The sequence below is a fragment of the Patella vulgata genome, chromosome 2 (assembly GCF_932274485.2).
Source record: "Patella vulgata chromosome 2, xgPatVulg1.2, whole genome shotgun sequence".
NCBI classification, from domain to species: Eukaryota; Metazoa; Mollusca; class Gastropoda; family Patellidae; genus Patella; species Patella vulgata.
Window position 1 is genome coordinate 75416982 of NC_065880.2, and position 23996 is coordinate 75440977.

Sequence of the window (23996 nt, forward strand, 5' to 3'; positions counted from 1 at the left end):
TCACATTTAAGTACTTTGTATTTACACGTACCTTCATATTCTGCTACGAATCCCTTGCCATAGCCATGATTAGTTCTATATTCAATCCACATCCTGGTATCTGTCGAAACCATGGTTTCAGGTAGTTTATCACCACAGAAACGACCTTAGAAAACAAATAATATTATCAAGGTCAAAATTTATGTAGATTGATATTTTTGGGACACCAGGGGCCGGTTGATCAAAACTCAGTTATTTAAACAGATCGCTATATTGCTAATGTGCCGTTTTTTAACTGCCCGTTAATTTCTTTTGCTGGAAAGTCAATTTCATTATGCATTAATCATTATTTAATATCCTCTCTAGAATGTTCTATAGAGAGAGAGAGAGATGGGGTTTAACGTCCACTCGACACAAACTAGGTCATTTCGGGACTAACATATGGTTTTTAAAATTTTATTTCAATAATTCGCTTGCGCGTAGGGGTCTTTAGCAGTGGGAGGAAACCGGAGGACCCGGAGAAAACCCACGAGGTTGGACAGGCGACCCTACTCCTTGTCACGTACAACCGGGGATTCGAAACCACACCAGTCGACTCAATGACAGACTTTATGATACAGCGCGCGCACGCTAACCATTCAGCCATCCAACCCCCCAGAATGTTCTATAGAAACCTACACTGGTATTCTCTAGGAAATCCTGCTAAGGGTATACTTTGACTTTGTTAAATATAACGGCAGGTTAAAGTTTACAGGGCATCAGACTTTCTCTTCGCTAAAATTAACCATCCGCTAACTCCATGTTAACGAGTCGTTATAAGTGTTAACAGAGCTTTGAACAACTGGCCCCAGGCAATATGTGTTAATTGGTTAAAGTTACACTCAGGGTTAGGGTTTAAAATGTTGGTGGAAATTTCAAGTACATAATCACTTTACCCTTTGATATTGGACATAATGGTAACTTAATGTAATAAGTTACCAGTTATGTAATAAGTTACCTGGTAACAGTGATAACAGCCTGTTAATAGGGACTTAATGTAATAAGTTACCTAGAAACAGTGACTTAATATGATAACTTACCTAGTAATGGCGACTTAATGTAATAACCATCTCGAACTTCAAGATAATCTGTTTGACAATTATAGGATACAGGTAGTTCTAACTTCGAGATATTCAACACAATCTTTTCTCCATGGGTGGCTGATATTCTCCACTGACAAACTTCACCTAATCCAGATTTCGGATTGTGAAGAAATGTTCCTGATGATTCTTGTAAAGTTCTTCCACAAGCTGAAATAGTGTACACAATAAAACATTCATATTGTACCAGATATTTTAACACCATGTTTTAATGAAGAGTAGGTTGTGGTACTGCTGTCTGGGCAAAATTCTCCTTTCTTTGTTAGTCTCAAAATTACGTGATTTTAACCTTCATTCCTTCCTATTCTGGGCCAATATTGGCTCAGTTGTTCACTTACCAGGTTTGGGGGTAAAATGTTTTGATTGGCCTCTTTTCACACTGATTAAATCTGAACAATCAATTTGACTACATTTCAGCGTGGATTAAAGCATGGTAAATTAGATATCATCCACTTTAAACAGATTTTAATTGTGACCTTGTGAAAACTTGGACTGTTCCTTTAAAGATGCATTATGTAAGATTTAGATAAAGAGCTGAGCATGGATAATTCAACAGTAATATACTGAAAATTTCATTCAAATTACTTCATTCTGATCGAAGCTATCACTGTTTGAAACTTTGGCTTAGATTTTATTATCACAGCAGCGTCACTTGTTAATCGAGACTTGTCATATTAATAAATGTCTAAATAATATCATTTGAACAAAATAAAACCCTGTAATAGGCAGATTTAGCTCTTACATAATGCATCTTTAAAAAAACAAATATCAAAGAAAAATAATCACAGAACTTACTTGGACATCTATATAATTTTTTAGCCTGACGTATATCTCCTGGACTCAGTTGGATTCTTTGACCAATATCCGGACGGACCAGCATCCCAGTTTTGCGTTTTGGTAGAATTGTATCTAAAAATGTATTTCTAGCAAAGGTGTTTCTAGCATAGTGCATAATGCTGCCGTAATCATATTCTTCTCCAAGTGAGTTCACTTCCATCGGATTCAACTTGTTAAAATTATACTCTTGTCCTGTTCACATAAAATTACAATATTGAAACGAAATGAAATGAAATGGGGTTTAACGTCCTACTGTTCTGCTCCAAACTGGGCTAATGAAGACAGCAATATTGAAACAGTACATAAAGGATATCTGAAGACTGGAGAATAGGTTAATGGGATTTTTTTTTTTTTAAAGATCAGTAAAACCATTATTAAATGTCAATATTATTAGTCGCTATCATCCATTACAATGTTGAAACTGGGGAGGGATTTGGCGCAATGGTTAGAGAGTAGGATTTGTGACCGAATGGTTGCAGGTTCGAGACCCGAATTGTGCGCCGAGTTCTTGTGTCCTTGAATAAGACACTTTATCCCTGTATTCCAGTCTACCCAGCTGTAAATGGGTACCGGTAGGATGGTGTATGTATTATACAAAAAACTGTTGCGCTCCTTGAAGCAGCATATGTTGGGGCTCTTTCTAAGAGTTCAGGGGTAAAGGGAGGTAATCAGGCTTTACCTGTATCCTAGAGACCGGGATAATAATTGTGTAGCGCTTTGAGCATAAACTTGGTTTATGGATATAGCGCATTATAAATATACTCATTATTTTTATTATTATTATATAGAAAATATTCTGTTTTGATTAGGCTGGTTGGTGCAGAAAGTAGGAGGTTAAACTCCATCTCATTTTATTTACAAAGAAAAGATATGAAGGCTAAGGGGAGATAATACTGTATAGCTTAATAACAAGGTTTGTTAAAAATCACTTAATTGCTAACCCATGTTAAACGACACAATTATTAGTGCATAAGCTGGGGGTCAATGTACTTTTCACGTCATAACAGACAAGTGTTGATGTAACTTGTACAGACCAGTATCAATGTAGGCTACATTGCACAGACAATGTATATTGTATTTGCTGGGGAGAAATGGTTCAATTTTATTTCAATAATTTGTTTGTGTGTAGGAATGTTTTAGCAGTGTGAGGACTGGAGAAAACCCTTCGATGTCCATAGTGATGGTTCAAAACCATGCCACTAGACTCATTGTCAGACCTTATCATCTAAAGCATATAAGTAGGACGACCTGGAGAAAACCCTCTGATGTCTAAAGTGTGGGATCAAAACCATGCCACTAAACTCATTGTCAGACCTTATCATCTAAAGCATATAAGTGGGACGACCTGGAGAAAACCCTCCGATGTCTAAAGTGTGGGATCAAAACCATGCCACTAAACTCATTGACAGACCTTATTATCTAAAGCGTATAAGTGGGAAGACCTGCAGAAAACTGACCGATGTCCCATGTTAGGCTGAAAACCATGCCAATAGACTCATTGACAGACATTATGATCTAAAACGTATAAATGAGTTGGAAGAGGATAAGCTACGGAATAATGTACCATGGATAATCAACAATCCACTGGCGACAGAACAAGGATTTAAAAAATGCCTCAACATACTAACCTGGCATGATATTTTTATAAACAATTTGCACATTCTCATCACGATCTGTTCGGGTATGTTCATGCCAGAAACCGATCACATGGCCAAGTTCATGAACAACAATACCAAATTTATCACAATTTTTACCAATAGATATAGCTTGAGCACCATTACCTCGTTTACCAACAAACGAGCAACATCTAAAAATAACAATATATTTATATCATCATTGTAGTTATTACCTTTTAGAAATATTCTCAGATTAACCTACTAGAAAACTCTGCCTCAATTTTACCATTTTTCAAAATTGTTGCAATGAAGTGAATGAAACCCCTTCAAGTTCCAACCCTAACATTAGTGGCACACAAACCATCTGTGCACACACAACCCCTCAGCATGGACTGTGTATTAACCAACCGACTTACCCACAAGGCCTTTCAGTAAATACGATATAATTTTGATCCTCTGGTTTCTTCTCAATGAATGTAACACATGTATGATTCTCCCAATGTCTCATGGCTAATTTAAATAATGCTTTATGAGGACCTGTAAAACAAAAACAATGCATTATGAGGACCTGTAAAACAAAAATAATGCATTATGAGGACCTGTAAAACAAAAATAATGCATTATGAGGACCTGTAAAACAAAAATAATGTGTTATGAGGACCTGTAAAACAAAAAACAAAAACAATTCTTTCAAATATATATATGATGCATCCACTGGGCTACTGCCCAATCTTATATTAAATTCCAACCCTTAATCGAATTTCAACTGTCAAGGGTTCTTATAAGGCACGCTAATATGTACACAGCACCTCAGTTTTCCATTCCATCCAAACAACTAGATGCTGTCCTTGTCAGGTCATGCACCACTGACAAAATCCTAAAATTGACACATAAATTATAAGCACATCTATACTTCTGAATAACCTGAGAAGATAATGTTAGTGATCGACCTCAGTCAAGACATCCACTTAATGAACATCAACACCAAGTTTGAACATTCTACCTCAATTAGTTTCGTATAAGTTTCACCCTATCATAATTTCTCAAAAACATCTTTCAAAGTAGTTTCACCCTATCATACTTTCTCAAAAACATAAAGTCAGACATATAGGCCTACATGTATCAGACGCATGTTTTTAAACATTTTAATAAGTAAGGTCTCTTATTGTCTAAGTGAAGACAGCGCAATGTTTAGAAATTTAGATTATTTAAAGAATATTGTTGGTATATATACCATACATGTACTACTCCTAACCATTATTTTCAATATCAAAAAATATTGTGGTGGTAATAAAACCAAGGAAACATGTAAATTTGAGATGATGTTGCTAATGGAATTAAATGTTATTTTCCGGTCCAGCTATGCATCTCAAATCACCATTAATATCTGTTTTTTGCAAAACATTTCACAACTATAAATCACAATATTTTACTAAAAATATCTAACATATTAATTAATGGGCCAATACTTCATTATTTTGTTCATTAATTGAGAAACAAAAATCTGTCAGACATTTTTAAGTGTCTGAGAAAACATGATGTACATATATATTTTCCTCATTACACTTATTATACCTTTATAATTAAAATTTAACTGGGATGCATGCAGTAATTGCTACATTTAGTGCTGGAAATGAATGGCAAATGTATTTTTGTATGGTTTTATTATCATATGAAATGTTCACTTTTTTTTTCTTTTGAAAATATAATAATGTTGATTTTAGATATTACCAACACTATTATTTATATCAAGCTTTTTATAGCACTAATTACACTATTCATATCACATGTAATATTTATTTATTATATTATTATGTTATTTATATCACATGTAATATCCTATTATTACATTACTCATATCACATGTAATATCATATTAATACATTATTCACATAACATGTAATAAGCTTATTTATTCATGTTATTATTTCATTATTCATATCATATGTTATATTTATTCATACTATTATGACATTATTTACATGTAATATTCATTGATCATATTATTACATTCTTCATATCACATGTTATATATATTTAACCTGATATTACATACATTATTCATTTATCCTTATATTACATTTTTCATATCACATGTTATATTTATTTATCCTAATATTATATTATTCATATCGCATGTAATATTTCTTTATCACATCACAGGTATATTTCCACATTGCTTGTTATTAACTTTTGCAATTTTGTATTCTATTCTATTGGACTTGGGGGGTTGGATGGCTGAATGGTAATTAGCACGCACGCGCTGTATCATAAAGTCTTTCATTGAGTCAACTGGCGTGGTTTCGAATCCCCGGTTGTACGTGACAAGGAGTAGGGTCGCCTGTCCAACCCCGTGGGTTTTTTCCGGGTCCTCCGGTTTCCTCCCACTGCTAAAGACCCCTACGCGCAAGCGAATTATTGAAATAAAATTAAACCATATGTTAGTCCTGAAATGACCTAGTTTGTGTCGAGTGGACGTTAAACCCCATTTCTCTCTCTCTCTCTATTGGACTTAATTGTTTTGATGCAATAAAATCTTATTTTATACATAATATCCAGTGCTATGCATAGTATTAAACTGACTGACTAGTCCCACTTTCAGTTTTCAACTAGAGATATAAATGAAATATAGCATGTATGTTAACTTAAAACAAATGTCTTTTGTTTCAATAATCTGGAGTGAAATTGTAGAGTTTGATGTTTTTCTCACAAACAATTTGACGTGGAGAATGAGAATATATTAAAGAAACACATTAAACTCCACAAGTGACAGCGGCATGCAAATTATTTCTCAGTTATTCTAGATGTTACAAAATGAAGGATTTAAAATTTTGTTATTTTTTAGTAGATGAAAAATGTTCGCAGACTAACAGCAAATGTCATATACAATTTCTCAACTATTCAGTCTTGTGTCTGTAAATTACAATTTAAGATATAACCTCTTTTGGTTGGAATGAAGAATAACAAATGTAGGTTGTGAAAGCTTTCATATTTTTATATATTTAGTACGAGAATGAAAGCTGCTGCATTTGGTTGGACAGTATTTACTTTTTCACGGCTTAATCCATGTTAAAGTACTCAGATAAATTAGTTAACATTCCATTAAGATAATTAACACACTTAGCAAAATACTTTGAAAAGTTCCATAAAGATATCTTATGAGATGTGCTCCAGAATAAAAGCTGTATAAAAAAACTAAGTAAAATTTGTTTCTACAGACAGACAAAATTATCGAATCCAAGAAATTTCTAATACGTAAAGGTACAACTACTATAATAAATTGATGTGTGTAAAGTTTCATACAGATATCTTAACAGTTGAAAAGAAATGCTCCTGAAGCAAAACCAGGATGGAAGGATGGACTGAGCTTGTTTCAATATTCCTCCAGTAATTCAGCATGCAATAATAAATAGTTATCATACCAATAAAACGTGAACTGATGAAAGTGTCATAAAAGATATCTTTACCCGTTTAAGAGATATGGTCCATAGTAAAAATCAGGAAGGAGGAATGAACAGGTGGAAGGACATAGCCCATTGTAATAACCCTCCCTAAGGCCTGCTTTACATCTCAGCATTTCCAACAACGAAAAAGTCAGTATAATGCAAATGTAATCGGACGATTTTCATGTAAGGGTTTTAAAAGTTACTCAATGAGTGATGCTGGTGCACATGCGGATGGTTACATTCTGGCGTACAAACACAGGTTTTCTTCCATGGAGTCAATCAACTGCTCTTGTTTCCGCAAATTCAGCTTGCAAATGGCAGACTTTTTGGACATGTTGTTATTAAGATAGGTTGTCAGGCAACAAAACATACAGCCACAGAACCTAAATACTTCGAGCAATCAAAAAGGGTTGTCGCATATTTATTCTTTTGTAGGTAATGAGAGCTTTTACAAGACACTGATATCAATTTCAAACAGATCGGATGATAACTCTTTTATCAATAGAGTGTTTACATGGTTCAACAAAATGAAATAAGGGCCATAACTGTAGAAGTTATTACGAGAAATTGCTGAAATTCTATGAGCATCTTCATTTTACTAATTTAATTAATGCATACAAATTCAATACCGATTGGTTGATAACTTTTAGTTGTTAGAGCATTCACAAGGTTCAACAAAGTGAAACAAGGGTCATAACTCTAAAAATTATACACTGAAATTGCTGAAATTCAATAGGCTTGTTCTTTTACTAATATAAAACAGATCGGAAGAAATTTTTGTGATTAGAGCATTCACAATTTAAGGTTCAACAAAGTAAAACATGGGCCATAACTCTCGAAGTTATTAGTGGACATTGCTGAAATTCAATAACCTTCTTCGTCTCACTAATGTCAACAACATATATTAATTTCAAATTGATCGGAAAATAATTTAGCCTTTAGAGCGTTCACAAGGAATTATGGACAATGGACGGATGTGGGCATATAATAAAATGGCGTTGACTGAACATTAACAATGCTCAGGCTGTAAAGAGAAATCCTCACTCAGTACATCATTTGCATGGGGTTCCCCAAACCTTTCAGTAATTTTTCTGTACACATGGAAATATAAAAAATCGCTGTTGGAAAGGAATACAGGGACTAACCCTGTCCTGCATGCGATAATAAAAATAACTCTAATATACCTACCAGTAAAGTTTGTTTCTATTTCGTACGGTATAACAGCATAATCCCAGAGTCTCTCGGGTCGAGCAGTTGCAGCTCTCTTTGTTCTTTTCATCTTGTTTGATATTTTCTTATCGTAACTAGGATAATCGGTTGTTTTCGGAGATCGTCGTCTGTTTTTTTCTTTCTGTTTTTTTAACATTTCTGCCACACGTTGATTATGTTCTCTTTGTTTACGAATTGTTTGTCGCACTTTCCGCCATTTCTGACGCAAACTTTTAATTTCATCTTTTGATCTTCTTCTCTCCAATCTACATTTTCTTCTGAAAAAACATTTAAATATAAATATGAAATTAAATGGGGTTAACCTACTGTTCTGCTCTGACCGGGCTAATTACGACAAGCATACGCCAAACAATGTGCTATGAGGGAAGATTTGCTCGGACAGCAACAGTATGACCTACTTTTATTTCAAATTCCAACTGTGAAGGTTTTTTTATTACATGCACATTAATATGTTAACAGAATCTCAGCTTTTTCGTCCCATCCAAACGACTTCTTCCTACACCACTAACAAGATGGAATCATGCTGAAAAATCTTGATGAACTTTCTCTGCGAACACCGAGATTTAACACAAGACCTCCACGTTAGCAAACTATCATCTTATTCACTGAGCCAATTTAAATAAAATAAAATGGGGTTTAACATCCATACGCCATGCAGTGTTCTATGAGGGACATTTTGCCCAGACAGTGGCGCTACGGCCTACTCCTATATCAAATTCCAACTGTCAAGGGACCCAAAGCCAAAGATTTTGTTTCAGTTAGACCATGTGCCCTATAGTTTTGATAACAACAATATATATTAATATGCCCTGTCATTTTAATGACAGCCCACAATTTTGTTCCAGTTATACCACATGCGCTATAATTTCTATAACAAATTTGTTGTGTTTCTGTTTTTATGTTAACCAGACCCAATAAGAAACTAGACAATGTCAGCTGATCAAATTGTTTTACAGACAGACGGAAACCAGACCAGATTCTAGCTTTCCTTAATTTCATAAAACACTGTCTGTATTTATCACAAATATCTTCAAATCAATCATATAAACAACTTGACTTGTGGCAGCTGGTAGCCATTGATACCAGGTTATCAAATACTTCTAGCTTCTGTATCCAAGTAAAAACCATAGTGCTACTAAACTACCAGTAAAATGAAATGTCTTACTTTTCTGCACTAAACAGATTAAGGAAGACCTGCATACGCTCTGTGTGAAATTTGTCATGAAGGCGGCACTAGACCCTACTCTTCGTTCATTTTCCAAGTGTCAGGGGATCTTTAACATGCTTCCAATGGTATACACAGGACCTTAGTATTTTGTCCTATCTCAAGGACTAGACACAATTCCTTACCAGGTCATACACTTTCAACCTGGCTATCATGTAGTTGTGCTGTTTTAGTGGGAGTTTCTGTATTTAATGCTTAGTTTCAACCATTGTTGGCAAAATGTTCAAATTCATTGAGAATGATGGGAAACTATTGGGTTTCTACTGTCCAGTAGTTTAAAATGGTCTGTCTAGATTAGATAATTTTGGGATAATTGTTTAGTTTCCTAAGCAGTGTTGAGTAATTAATTAGTCTGTTAATTACTCAATTACACCTTTTGTGAACACCTAAATTACCTAGAAGGGGTTCCTCTTGTTGGTTTAGTTGTAAATGGCCCCCTAACAAAAGTATTTGATTGGTATTTTTGTTGCATATTCTGTATATATTTGTCTTCTATTCACATATTTGCATCATTTGCTAGATAAAGATGAAAGTATCCTCTTCGAAATGTTGCATAGTTATAAAATCAGTAATTGTGTATTCATAAAATTGTACCTTGTGTTAATATGTTCAATTACTAAATGCTTATAAAAGAAATGTGGACACGATTTAAAACTCTCCATTATACAAAATCAAACAGATTTTAGCCACATTTAGAAATTAGGGATTAAAGAAAAATGCAAGGAGTTCAAATAATGTTTGGAGTCTGTTCTCACCATCTTGTATAAATATCACAAATTGTATATACATGTCTATAACAATATGGAGTATTTTCATTAATAATATTCCCCATCCATTTCTGTTATTCTTGTCTTATGATATACATCTTTAACATATTTATAATTATTTAAGAAAACAGACACGGACTGGTAATAAGGCCATGAACAATAAATATTCTGGTTTTTAGATACACCTGCCTGACTTAACAAGCAGTTGACAGGCAAGATACACCCACATTTTGCAAAAGATGGACAGTGAATAAGCTAAAATAAAAAGCGATTTTTCATACAATCAGGTGTCATAATTCAGGAAGTTACGGTCAAATATGCGCACATATTAACACTTTTATACTATTTGCGTACAAGGAGCGGCCATCTTGTTGGGTAATTTCGGTCCTCAGATTTTCGTCCTGTCCAAATGGCTAGACAGCTGTCCTTGTCAGTGCTCCATCTTGCACCACTGACAAGGGGAAACCATGTCGGAAAATCCTGATGGACTTTCTCAGCCAATGCAGGGATCGAACACGCAACCTCCAGACTAGCAAGCCAGCATCTTACCCTGAATGAAACAAGAACTCTATCGTAGACTCATTATCAAGTTTACAACCTCCCTTCCACATTAGGGGTGTTGGATGGCCGAATGGTTAGCATGTGCGTGCTGTATCATAAAGCCTGTCATTGAGTCAACTGGCGTGGTTTCGAATCCCCGGTTGTACGTGACAAGGAGTAGGGTCGCCTGTTAAACCTCATGGGTTTTCTCTGGGTCCTCCGGTTTTCTCCCACTGCTAAAGACCCCTACGCGCAAGCGAATTATTGAAATAAAATCAAACCATATGTTGGTCCCGAAGTGACCTAGTTTGTGTTGAGTGGACGTTAAACCCCATTTCTCTCTCTCTCCCTTCCACATCAGATTGTCTGAGAACTAGAACATTTTTTTTATGGCCTAATCCTGATGACTTTTACAGATATAAATTTACCCTAAACATTCTGTTATTTCTACAAATTAACACAGCTTTTTGTATAATCATTTAAAGTCATTTTTGGGATTTTTTTTGACAATGTCTAATTTTTTTTACTTAATTTGCACTCCAATAGAGTCCAATACAAATTACTTTGTGGACATTTAGGAGAGTTGCAGCCCCCTTGTTCAACAAGCTAATACACTCATGAATAAAATATGTATATGTTAGAGAGCTGCATTGGCTCGCTAACCTGGACTGACTGGGAAAGTTCATCAGGATTTTCTGTCATTGTTCCCCCTTGTCAGTCGTGCAGGATGGAGGGCCAATGTATACTCGTTCGAATGGAATGAAAAACTGAGGTCCTGTGTACACATTGGCAAAATTTCCCTCATAGCAAACTGTATCATATTCACCCGTCTTCATTAGTCCATTCGGACCAGAACAGTAGAACACTAAACCCCATTTCATTTTATTATATATATGTTACATAGATTATGTAATTAATGTAAAGTTATGATATATGTTATATATATATGATTATGCAATTCATGTAAAGTTATGATATATATTTTATACAAATGTATATGATTATAGTTATGATGTATGTTACATATATAATGATGTAATTAATGTAAAGTTAAGATGTACAAACTGCACTGTATGTGTATCTGTATATGAGCAAGCAAACTGGTTGAACTTGCCTAGAAACATGTAAATATAATTAAGGAACATCTAAAAAATAATTCTAATATTTGTTTTTCTATCTGGGTTAGATTGACATTGACATGAGATGAGATAAAGAGAAATAGGGTTACACATTCACCCAAAATAACTAGGTCATCTGAAAAATGGGCTAAGACTAGTAATTACTTCCCCTTATCTAGATACTCACTGATGTAGTTCATATGTTTACAGCAATTTTTTCTTTCTCCCTTCTGCTTCCCTTCCCCCACCCGTTTGCCTGTCATTTTGTAAACTCTTTGATCTAGATATGTACAAATGTTATTGGAGATAAGATTACCAGTCTGAAACCAAATGTCAATGGGGATAGGATTACCAGTCTGAAACGAAATGTCATTGGGGTTAGGATTACAAGTCTGAAACCAAATGTCATTGGGGATAGGATTACCAGTCTGAAACCAAATTGTCATTGTGGAGAGGATTACCAGTCTGAAACCAAATGTCATTGGGGATAGAATTAGCAATCTGAAACCAAATGTTTGTAATGCGTCATCTATAAGGGCGGGACAATTACCATTTTTGGGTAAGTGTTTCATATAGGCACCGTTTAAAGTCAACGTTATTCTATTTAATTGGACTAATCCGTGCACAAGATGACTAGACGATAGCACCCTACTTTCCAGAAATGGATACTGACATAAATGTCTCTGAGTTAGTCTAAGATAGTAGCAGAGTAATGCAAGCTACTTCATTACCCTAGTTTTTGTCACACATCATGTAGGTAAAGATTTCTATATTAAACAGAACACTTTTCTTAGACCTAAAATAACCCTATAGTGTTATATTTGCTGTTGAGACTTGTTTTGTTTGTTTCAGTAATTTTCAATCTTTTTTCTTAGATATAACTATCTTTTAAAAAAATGTATATTGTCACATATGTTAGTCTCAAAATGACCAAATTATTGTGTGGATGACATGTTGAGCTCTTTTTCCTTCATTTCTGGTAACTCAGTGAGTGAGGTGCTAGAACATTAACCAGGAGGTTCCAGGTTTGATTCCGATGTTAGCCAAGAAAGTCCCTTGCATTTTCTAGTGTGGTTTCCACTTATCAGAGGTACAGTATAGAGGGTCTGACAAGAAACAATTACTATTTGTTTAAATGGAACAAAAAAAAAACAACAATGGCCTAGTATGCCTGTTGGTGTGCACGTTAAAGAACCCTTAAATTCAAAGAGTATGCAGAAATGCTCTTGTATGGGCAACATTTCACTTATAGCTCACTGCATGGGATATGCCTGTCATTATTATCGTGTTTGGTGCATAAGATGGGGATGTTAAACCTAATTGATTTCACATTTCTTCCTTTCCTAACCAAACAGCTGAAGAAGGGACAACACCTTGGTGCATAAATGTAGGATGCTAAATTCCATTTAATTTTTCTTCCTTTTACTTACCCAACAGATGGGACAACATCTTTCATAGATCTTACAACAGTTCAACCATCTTCTGGTAAATTGAACATTGTATATATTTCAATACCATGTGTGTTAATAATTTATTTAACAGTGTTAATAATTTATTTGACAGTGTTAATAATTTATTTGACAGTGTTAATAATTTAGTTGACAGTGTTAATCATTCATTTAACACATGTCTTTAACAGTGTTAATAATTCATTAACACCATGTTTTTAACAGTGTATATAATTTAACACCATGTATTTAACAGTGTTAATAATTCATTAACACCATGGTTTTCACAGTGTATATAATTTAACACCATGTATTTATCAGTGTATATCTTTTAACATCATGTATTTAACATTATCTATTTCAGCACCATCTATTTAACCCTATCTCTCATCAGTCTATCACATCAACTTTATATCAAATCTTATAAATATCCTTAGAAAAAAGACAAAGCAAATGTGACAGCCGGATATTGTTATTATGGTAAAGAGAAAATTTAATTTTTGATGAATTCCCAATAAAATATTTAATGACATTGGCAATGAAACTGGGTTTACTTTTTTGCATTTAAAGGTTTAATAAGATTCATACACCATGCAGTGTACCGTGAGGGAAATTTTGCAACGCTCTACCAGTACCTAAAGCTTATTTTGAATTCCAATTGTTTAGCACACCTTGGTTTTTCATCCCTTCTTAACGAGTTGTCAGGTAGTGTGTCCTGCACCACTGACTAGGGGAACCAGTGCCATACATACATGTACTAACTGAATCACCATGGCTCCCCCCAGTGCAATGGAATAAATGTAAAGATGCATGTCCAGAAAAGGTGTGGTTGGGTGCAAGGTGTCTGGATCCTCTCCTGTTTGTGCAAAGCATTTTTTTCTCCTACATTCATGGAAATAACATGGAACAAAAAAATGTGTGAAGCAGTGTCGCTGTTTTGGACCCACTCCATTCTAATCATGTATGCACCTAAATAAGCAGAAATATTATCAAGTTGTTTGGGTAATCTCCTAAACCTCACGCCAAACTTTATGTTGCCTCCACTCTGAGCCTCCTTTGAGCAAACTCCTAGACAAGCCTCTGTTGTACCCCTTATTGCACACCTGTGCCACTAAATACCAAAATCTAGATCATGCAACATGAAGATAAATGGTGGCTTAGTGAGTATGCTGCTGGCTTGCAGGTAATAGAGCCCTGACCAGGCAAATATTGCTTTATTGCACACTGCATGGCATATGCCCAACTTCATTAGCCGAGTTGGTGCCGAAAGGTACAATTTCATTTCATTTTACTTTTCGAGCAACAAGTGCTATCATCTCAGAGGGTTACAATAGGATTGTCAATGGGCAATATTTCTGTTACTGGGATGGGTTTTTATACATGTATGTTTTTAAACACATCATCTTCAATTCTGACCTGGGTGAAGGTGAATATTGTAAAATTCATAACTCTTGTCATTATTTATAATGATCGCTAATTTCTCAATAAGTATTACCAATGGCTATTATTTATCAATAATACTTTACGACAGAATTTTGAAAATTACTTCAAATTACAATCTTGTGTGATTGAATGGTAATTGTTGGTCATTTTTCAATAAAGCCAGCTATCATATAATAATATTTTTGAATAATGATGTGCTGAAATTACTACATCATCAACTTTCCCACGCGGAAATGGCTATTAACGCAAAGTAGAACCCATCCCCTTTTGTGAATTTTCTCATCAAAATCTGTTTTGGACGGAATAGAATGAGTGTAATCATCTGGTTGCTGCCATCACTCAGAAAAAGTGGATACCATGGTCCGATTAGTCATTGGTTTAATTGAGGTACAGACCAGAGCTTATTGAATAAATGTCAGCCACATCAGAAATAAAATGAAATGGGGCTTCATATCTTATTTTTCTGCACAAGCCTGCCTAATGAAAATGAGCATACACAGTGTGCTGTAAGGCAAATTTTGTTGAGAGAGAGAGAAATGGGGTTTAATGTCCACTCAACGAAAACTAGGTCATTTCGGGACTAACGTATGGTTCAATTTTATTTCATTAATTTGCTTGCATATAGGGGTCTTTAGCAGTGAGAGGAAACCAGAGAAACCTTAGAAAACCCACAAGGTTGGAGAGGTGAACCTACTCCTTGTCATGTATAAGCGGCAAATCGAAACCACCCCACTTGACTCAATGACAGATTTTATGATGCAATGCACACGTGTTAACCATACGGCCACCCAGCCCCTAGTCATATATCGATTTGCAACAGCCAGGTGATCTTTTTCATGTGCTGCCAAGAATATATACATGACCTCGGTTTTCCATACCATCCGATCGACTATAGGAACTATACTCAACCAGAATCAAATCCAGTGGAACTCAAAACACACAGAGCCCTTTGAACACTAAGAAAAAAGCACGAAAGCACTGGATTTTTAAAACAGATGATGATACTGATCATCTAAACAATAGCATGATTGATATGACCCTGCAAACACATCATGATTGATACTGCATGATTGATATGACCCTGCAAACACTTCATGATTGATACTGAACTAGTAAACAAATAGCATGGTTGATACAAAACAAATGTCTAATAATGGCTCTGTAAGCATTTAGCATGGTTGATACATACAGAGAATTTGTAACTAACTGTAGATAAGAGTTTTGATAATTCTAATATAACATGTGTTCCGTCAACAGCCCGACAGGTTACTATCAACACTATACCTATTAAACACACTCTACTCAACTACAACTTACATGGTCTATTCTTAAAGAGGTAAATTTGCTTATTGCAAGTCTTTCTTTCTTTAGGCTTTAAATGTTATATAATTTATTAATTAGACATTTATTAACATGACAAGCCCATAAACAACTCTAGATGCCATTGGATGCTCAAGATTTTAAATAGATTAGAAAGGTTCGGCCATTTAATGATTTAATTCAAAAATGGAGGAGTGATTTCAAATATACCAGTATCGTGGTTACGATTATAAACAATCAATGCACCCATCTTGTCAAAACTACAAATAGTGATAACTGGGCTCAGAATAAAGTAAATTATAAATGAAATTTTCAATATATTCATTTTGCATTATCTATTTTAACCTTAGCAAAAACGGCCAGCTCTAAATCTTACATAATGTATCTTTAAGTCAGAGACTACAAATGAACATATGAGAAGGATTTGAAGGTTACATGGGGCCCCTTACTGTAATGTAAATAAGGCCCCTTCTACCAAAAATGATTACCAACAATCTGTTGGAATTTTTTTTTTTTACATTCTTGTGATTTTTTGTGAAAATATAATAATTATCTTGAACTGCATATTTATCTCTTGAACTTCAAAATCTACAGGCAAAGAAAAAAATAATTTGCCATAAATATACTGCAGCATGTTGTTAAGAAGGCATTCCAGCAAACTTTTGTACACTAACTGTTGCATCAAATAAGAATTCCATACAGGCTCTAGTTATCCCCCACCCAGACACAACATTACTGGCAGTTGGCATTCCTCCTCATCAAAATATTACTTTACTCACAAGCATTGTTTTTCCCTGTTAGCTAATTTTAGAAACGGGACAATTTGAAGGATTGAGTGGTTGTATCCCCCTTTTTCAACTTTCTACAGTAGAGTGAGGTATTTAGGTGCAGATGGGGGAGAGGCAGGGCTTGACATGCTTCCCACCCACCCCACCAACACTATGAGTTCACTTTTTGTATCGAGGTCCCGTACCAGGGCTTCCACTTAAAAATTTTCACTGCCGGTCATTTTTGGTAACGCACAAAAACTTTGCAAAATAAATTCATATTTCAGGATTTTTTATTTATGGTAGGGTTTTGTGAATTCATGTATTTATAACACTTTGTCAGCATGGTGTACACATTGGTAGCCCATTAAAGATCACCCAACAATCTGAAATCCATTTCATTCCTTTACCAGTATAACCAATATAATTTACCATGGTGTGTATTGTGGTAAAAATACCCTGATTTAGAAGATATGGAATTGAAAGGAGCTTCTAGTTTTATCTGACTACATCTTTGTAGTCTATAAAGTAACCTGTCAAGTTCTCCAAAACATCTAACTCTATTCATTTCTGCTTCTACTAAACTTTCTACTATCTGTTTCCTGTAAGTTGTCATTATATGTCTGACATCAAGTAAAAAAAAAGTTTTTGTAATTGTAGAAAGGCAAAAAAAAATGAAAAATATGCCATCTTAATAGAAATAGCCTATGATAGAAATGTTTATAGGCATCTGTTAATATATTTATGTTTGAATTAGTGAGTGGATGGGGAGGTATAGTATATCAACTATGGATTCATTTATTTTGAATTGCCTTCATCATGAAACCCTAATCTCAATCTGATTAAAACACAGATCCTATTTCGTTTTGTTTAAATAGTTCAAAATTTTGTTTTACTTGTCTTTACTACACTGTGATCTGGAAGAGTTGTTATCATTGACATGTTCTGAATGATGTGAGGGATTAGCCAATGAAACGGTCTGTTACAGCAAGCTTAGGCATGTTTTGCACGGAACTGTGGGTAATCCACTAGTAACATCAAAGCTGATTGGTTAATCAAATGTGTGACATCATAGGTCAAAAGTCGCTCATGTGACCTCCGACGCGACCTATAAATCTGTATTTTAATTGTGTAACAATATATTCTTGAAATATACAAAGTCAAATGTAGCAGAGCCTCGTTTAACTGTGCCGCCTACTGAGCCCAAAAGTTGAAGACTGGGCGGCAACATACATACGTTTTGAAAATTGCTGACAAGGTTTTTCACATGGGCCAATACTATATAATGGTGTGTAGGTTTACAAAATCGTCTTTCTGATTGTTTTATGGGTATATTTCTGTCTGTTTTGATCTCGATTTTACAGGGTATTAATCAATCCATGGTTTAACAAGATGCCAAAACTAATAGTGTATCAAATCTCCGAAACTATTTTTTAAGTGCTCAGAAATCGAGTCTAAGGGAGTAAATTTTCAAAAATTTTTGGGGTCGGGCCCCCAGCCCCCAGCCCCCAGCCTCGCGCAGGCTTTCACCTACGGTGTTCACGTGGCTCGCACCTACGACATTGCCGTGCACGACCAAATCCTTAGACGAGGCTCTGAAATGTAGCCATATAATAAGCTTTCAGCTTGTTTATTGTATATCATTGGTATATTTGATATTTATTGGAAAGAAGAGAGAAATCTTGAGATTAACATATGGTTCAGTTTTATTTTGCCTGCGCATATGGATCTTTATCCGTGGGAGGGAACGGAGGACCCAGAGAAATCCCCCAAGGTTTGACAGACGACCCTACTCCTTGTCACATACAACTGGGGAATCGAAACCATGCCAGTTGACTTTATGACAGACCTGTCAATACAACGCGCACGTGCCAACCATTTGGCCATCCAACCCCCTAGGTTATTTTGAGACTAACATATGGCTCAATTTTATTTCCGATTCCGATTCGGAAAGGTAATTGCGTCTACCCTATATGATTTAATTTATTTATTTATTTATAGTTATGATTTGTGTCCAAAGACAAATGGTTTAGTCCATAAATTGGCTGACACAATAAAACTGGCTCACTATAACCAGGAAGTCAGAGGTCCGATCCTGGTGTTGGCCAAGAAACTTTTTCTGGATTATTCAGCATGGTTTAACTTTTTGTCAGTGGCAGAAAATCAAGGTCCTCTTAACAGTTGAAATTTGATGAATAGTAGGTACAAACGCTGCAGTCTAAGGCAAATTTCCCACATAGCACACCACATGGTGTATGCTCAGCCAGTTTGTGTAGAAAAGTATATCGGACTCAGAAAGGATAATAATCCATTCTGGTGTGGTGGTTGTCCAGGTGCCATTTTTAACCTGTACCTATCGGGCTAATGAAGATGGGGATAGGTCATGCATATGCAGTGTGCTATGAAGGAAATGTTATCTATGAATTACAACTGTCCAGGTTTCATTTAGGCATTTTCCCTTTCCAGGCCCTCTGTCCTGCACTACTGACTTAAGGTAATAAGTCAGTGTCTTAAAAAAACGGGCAATAGGCAAGATTAGATAAAGAGCTGACAGTTCTCATTATAATGGTTAGAAAACAGATAATGAAAACTGAATATGCTGAAAATTTCAGTAAAATTGCTTCACTCTGAACCAAGATATTTGCAATTCAAATTTAGACTATAGCCTTGATCGTCATTACCAATGTTGGTATGATAATATACAAAGTCTAGATCAATAGTTTAGATAACATTTCAGGCCTAAAAAAAGACCTACAATAGGCAGATTTATCTCTTGCATAATGTATGTTTAATCAGTTTCTAAGTAGTTTGTCTTGTCAGCAGGTTTTTCTCATCGGTTTTGTTTTGCATGTAGTGCGGTCCTCCTGCACTTACTATTTCAATAGAAAGTTTTTTTTTCATCTCTACCTTGGGAGTTGAACAATATCTAAACAATCTTACCCCATCTTGCACATTCCTTTCAATATTTGAACTTTCTCCTTTAAAACTTTTCTAAGATAACGTTTCTCTTTGACCACACTTTCATCCATTTGTTTTATCTTCATCAATGGTTCTTTTTCCTTCGGTTTCGATTTTCCCTTGTCATTTTTATCATTTTCAGTTTGCGTGTATGTATAATGCCTCGGGTCCTCTACTTGAAGTTCGAATAATGTATTGTTTAATTGTTGCAAGTATTTTTGTTCACGTTTAGCATCTTCATCAGATAAAGCTATATCACCCCAAAATGCAGCTGAAAAAAAAAAGAATAAATAAAACTACCAGTAAAGATAGGTTGCTAGCCACATGAGTGATACGAGGCAATGCCAACCACTTATGAATTTTAAAACATCGAAAAGCTTCTTCATATCACTAATGAAGTAAAGTCTACAATGAATCTGCAAAAAAAACCAAAAACATAGTTAGTTTGTCATCCAATTAAACATATGTCCAAAGCAGCTCAGTTCAGTTGTCCATAAAGATTGTTGCATTATGAGAGAGAGAGAGAGAGAGAGAGGTTTAACATTCACTGGACACAAAACAGGTCCATTTTAGGAGTTACATATGATACAATTTTATTTCAATAATTTGCTTGCATCTAGCGGTTTCTAGCAGTGGGAGACAACCAGACCCTAATCTTTGTCCCATAGGCCTACAATAGAAACCAAGCTACTTGACTCAATGACAGACCTTATAATCTAAATCACACACGTTAGACCACTTGACAACCCAACTCCCCTTGAAATGATAAAAGATTCAATAGTTTTCTTGAAACACATTAAACTGTGGGCCTTTAAATTAGTTTACCATTAAATTACCATCTCATAAAAAGGGTTTACGCTAAAACAAATCGCAAATTGACCATGGAAGATTTATCTCCCTTGAAATACATGATGGCTAATTACTACATGTTTTTACATATCGTTTAGATGTTGTATATACTAAATGAAGGCCATTATATAGAGAACACCAAACTATAAAAACAAACGAAGCAAGTAAAGAGTCTATCAGAAATTTTAAATACTTCCAGATTTCTCTCTGGCTTAAACACAAGGTACGGTGAAAACTTGAATGCTTTATTTTTTGTGGTAAGTGAATAAGAATTGCTTGCGTGGCTCAGAGCCTACTAATGTTTTAGCCTATGAAAATAGATATTAAAAAGTCAAACTTTATGTAAACCATTAAGGCTACTGACACTAGATAGTCTGTTTACACTTGCCATTTGACAATCTCTGTACTTTCTCAAACCTGTTTATTAAAACAGCTATTTGTAAACTAATGTCCACTTAAACTATGAAATATGTTTGGCAAAAAAGCAAGAGAGCAATACAGCAAGTTTCAACTCCGTGCAAACAGAGAGAGAGAAATGGGATTTAACGTCCACTGGACACAAACTAGCTCATTTCAGGACTAAAATATGGTTCAAATTTATTTCAATGATTCGCTTGCACATAGGGATCTTTAGCAGTGGGAGCAAACCGAGAACCTGGGTGAAAACCCACGAGGTTAGACAGAGAGCCCTACTCCTTGTCACGTACAAGCAGGGATCGAAACCACGCCACTTGACTCAATGACAGACCTACTGATCCAACGCGCATGCGTTAACCATTCGGCCATCCAACCCCTTCCATGCAAAGATTCAATGTTGTGGCTTTCTTAAAATAAATAACAATCTGCTACATTAAGTATGACATAATGATGTTTAAGATGGTATGATTGAATAAAATGGGGTTTATCATCCTACTTTTTTTCATCAACCTGGCTAGTAAAGACAGGCACATACGCCATACAATATTATGTACAATGAAGGAAATTTTTCCCAGATAGCAATTGTCAGTGGTTCTTTCAAATGCAGGCCAAAGTTTTCTGTCCTATCCGAATGACTAGACCATGTTCCTTGCCTGGACCTCCATCCTGCACCACCTGGTTAACAATCTAGTGCCTTATTCTTCAAGCCACTTTTTATTGGCTCCCTGCTACTTTAAGGATGATACAGTGTTGTATGAAAAGGTGTGAATTGTGCCACTGCAGCTCCCTGCTACTTTAATTTTAAGGATGATATATATGGTGCTGTATAAGAAGGTATGAATTGAGCTACTGCAGCTCCCTGCTACTATAAGGATGATACAGTGTTGTATGAGAAGGTGTGAATTGAGCCAATGCAGCTCTCTATTACAGCCACTGCAGCTACCCATTACCTTAATTTAAGGATGATGATACTGCGTGGTATGAGAAGGTGAGAATTGAGCCACTGCAGCTCCCTATTATCTTAATTTAAGGATGATGTATACTGTACTATTGTACAAGAATGTATGAATTGAGCCACTGCAGCTCCCTGCTACTTTAAGTATGATATGGTGTTGTATAAGAAGATGTGAACTGAGCTACTGCAGTTCCCTGCTACTATAAGGATGATAATACAGGGTTGTTTGAGAAGGTGTGAATTGAGCCACTGCAGCTCCCTGTTACCTTAATTCAAGGATGATATATACTGTTGTACAAGAAGGTATGAATTGAGCCACTGCAGTTCACTGCTACTTTAAGGATGATATAGTGTTGCATAAGAAGGTACGAATTGAGCCACTGCAGCTCCTTTCTACCTTAAGGATGCCACTGCAGCTGGCTGATGCTTTAAGGATGCCATTGCGGCTAGCTGCTACTTTAAGTATGATACAGTGCATAAGGTAGTTAAACAGTCATTATAAACCCACATCAACTTGTTTTCTCTTCTCATTACCATTTCAAACTAAATATCATACACTTATCAGTAAAGATACCTACAGCTAATTACTTATAATTACATACACAAACCATATCATTACATACATGTACATGTATAGAGACAGTGAAATGTCTCTATAGCACTAATAATCCACCGATTACATATAGAGTGATTACATACAGACAGTGAAGCGTCTCTATAGCGCTGATGTTAGGACCCAAGACTACGGTAAGTTATAGTGATTACATGTGGATGTACAGTGAAGCATCTCTATAACGCTGATGTTAAGATCAGCTTAATACAATGGTGCACTCCAAGTTATAGTCAGACTATTATATATAAAGTAAGATCCACTGATTACACTTAATAATAAGTGCAGGGGGACTGCACTATAGACAAACAATTACACAAGACAAACATACGGACATGACACAAAATACATTAACACCTAAAAACAACAAACTCACTAAGTTATACTGAAACTCAGGCCCGTAGCCAGAGGGGGGGCCAGGGGTGGCAATGCCCCCCCCCCGAAAAAAAATTGCCGATCATAGCTCTAAAATACCTGCTGTAGACTGTGCCCCCCCCCCCCCTAAAAACTTCACTGCCCCTCTGAAGCTAGCAAGCTGGCTACGGGCCTGCTGAAACTGTTAGAAACAAAGGTAAAATCCACTGATTGCACTTAAAGCCTGATTGTTACAAAAGTAAGACAGAATAATAGGACTTTAAACCCCATTTCATTGTATGGATAATCATCCTAAAATCTGGATATCTATCTCCACTCCAAAACACAACAAGGATAATTACCCTATCAAAGCCTGGATGAAATGAAATGGGGTTTAACATCTTACTCTTTTGCTCCATCCTAGCTAATGAAGACAGATATTCGCCATACAGTATGTTAAGGACTACTCTTGTTTTGAATTCTAACTGTCAGGTGTTCTTTTACAAGCATGCCAACATGTACATGGGACTTCAGGTTTTTGTCCCATCCCATCCCAGATGATACAACTATTCATTTCAATCAATCACAAATGGGGTTTTATGCTGTGGTAAAGACGGGTGTTTAACACCATTTCATTTTATGTTGTAGTAACGTGACATCATGAAGATGAGATTGGTGTAATGCTGTAAAAGGCATACCAGTACATCACCGAGATATTGTATGATGCTAATTAACCTCTTGACCTTGTAATTAAAACATCTATTATACATTTAATTATCTTAATTAACACTATACTATTATCCTCATGATTGATGAGTTAAAGGCACCAATAACATCATTGTTAAACTTCTATTACATGTATAAACCTTGAAGGAAAGGATGGGAAACTTCTATTATAAACCTCGATAGAAAGGACTGGTTTAACATTCTATTATGAACATTGATTGAAAGGTAAATGAAATGAAATGGGGATCATAC

The 23996-nt window shown here is 35.5% G+C and overlaps 1 protein-coding gene across 1 annotated transcript in view; it reads right to left on the reverse strand.

Moving 5' to 3' along the window:
* The window catches only part of LOC126812011 (tolloid-like protein 1), a 70872-nt gene that overhangs the window by 15592 nt on the left and 31284 nt on the right, over window positions 1-23996 (reverse strand). Inside the window, exons 2-8 of the mRNA XM_050538115.2 lie at window positions 19816-20104; window positions 8206-8504; window positions 3988-4108; window positions 3584-3762; window positions 1914-2147; window positions 1059-1268; window positions 32-145 (exon numbers count right to left, since the gene is read on the reverse strand). Coding sequence (XP_050394072.2) covers window positions 32-145; window positions 1059-1268; window positions 1914-2147; window positions 3584-3762; window positions 3988-4108; window positions 8206-8504; window positions 19816-20104 — 1446 coding nt within the window. The remainder of the gene's footprint in view (window positions 1-31; window positions 146-1058; window positions 1269-1913; window positions 2148-3583; window positions 3763-3987; window positions 4109-8205; window positions 8505-19815; window positions 20105-23996) is intronic.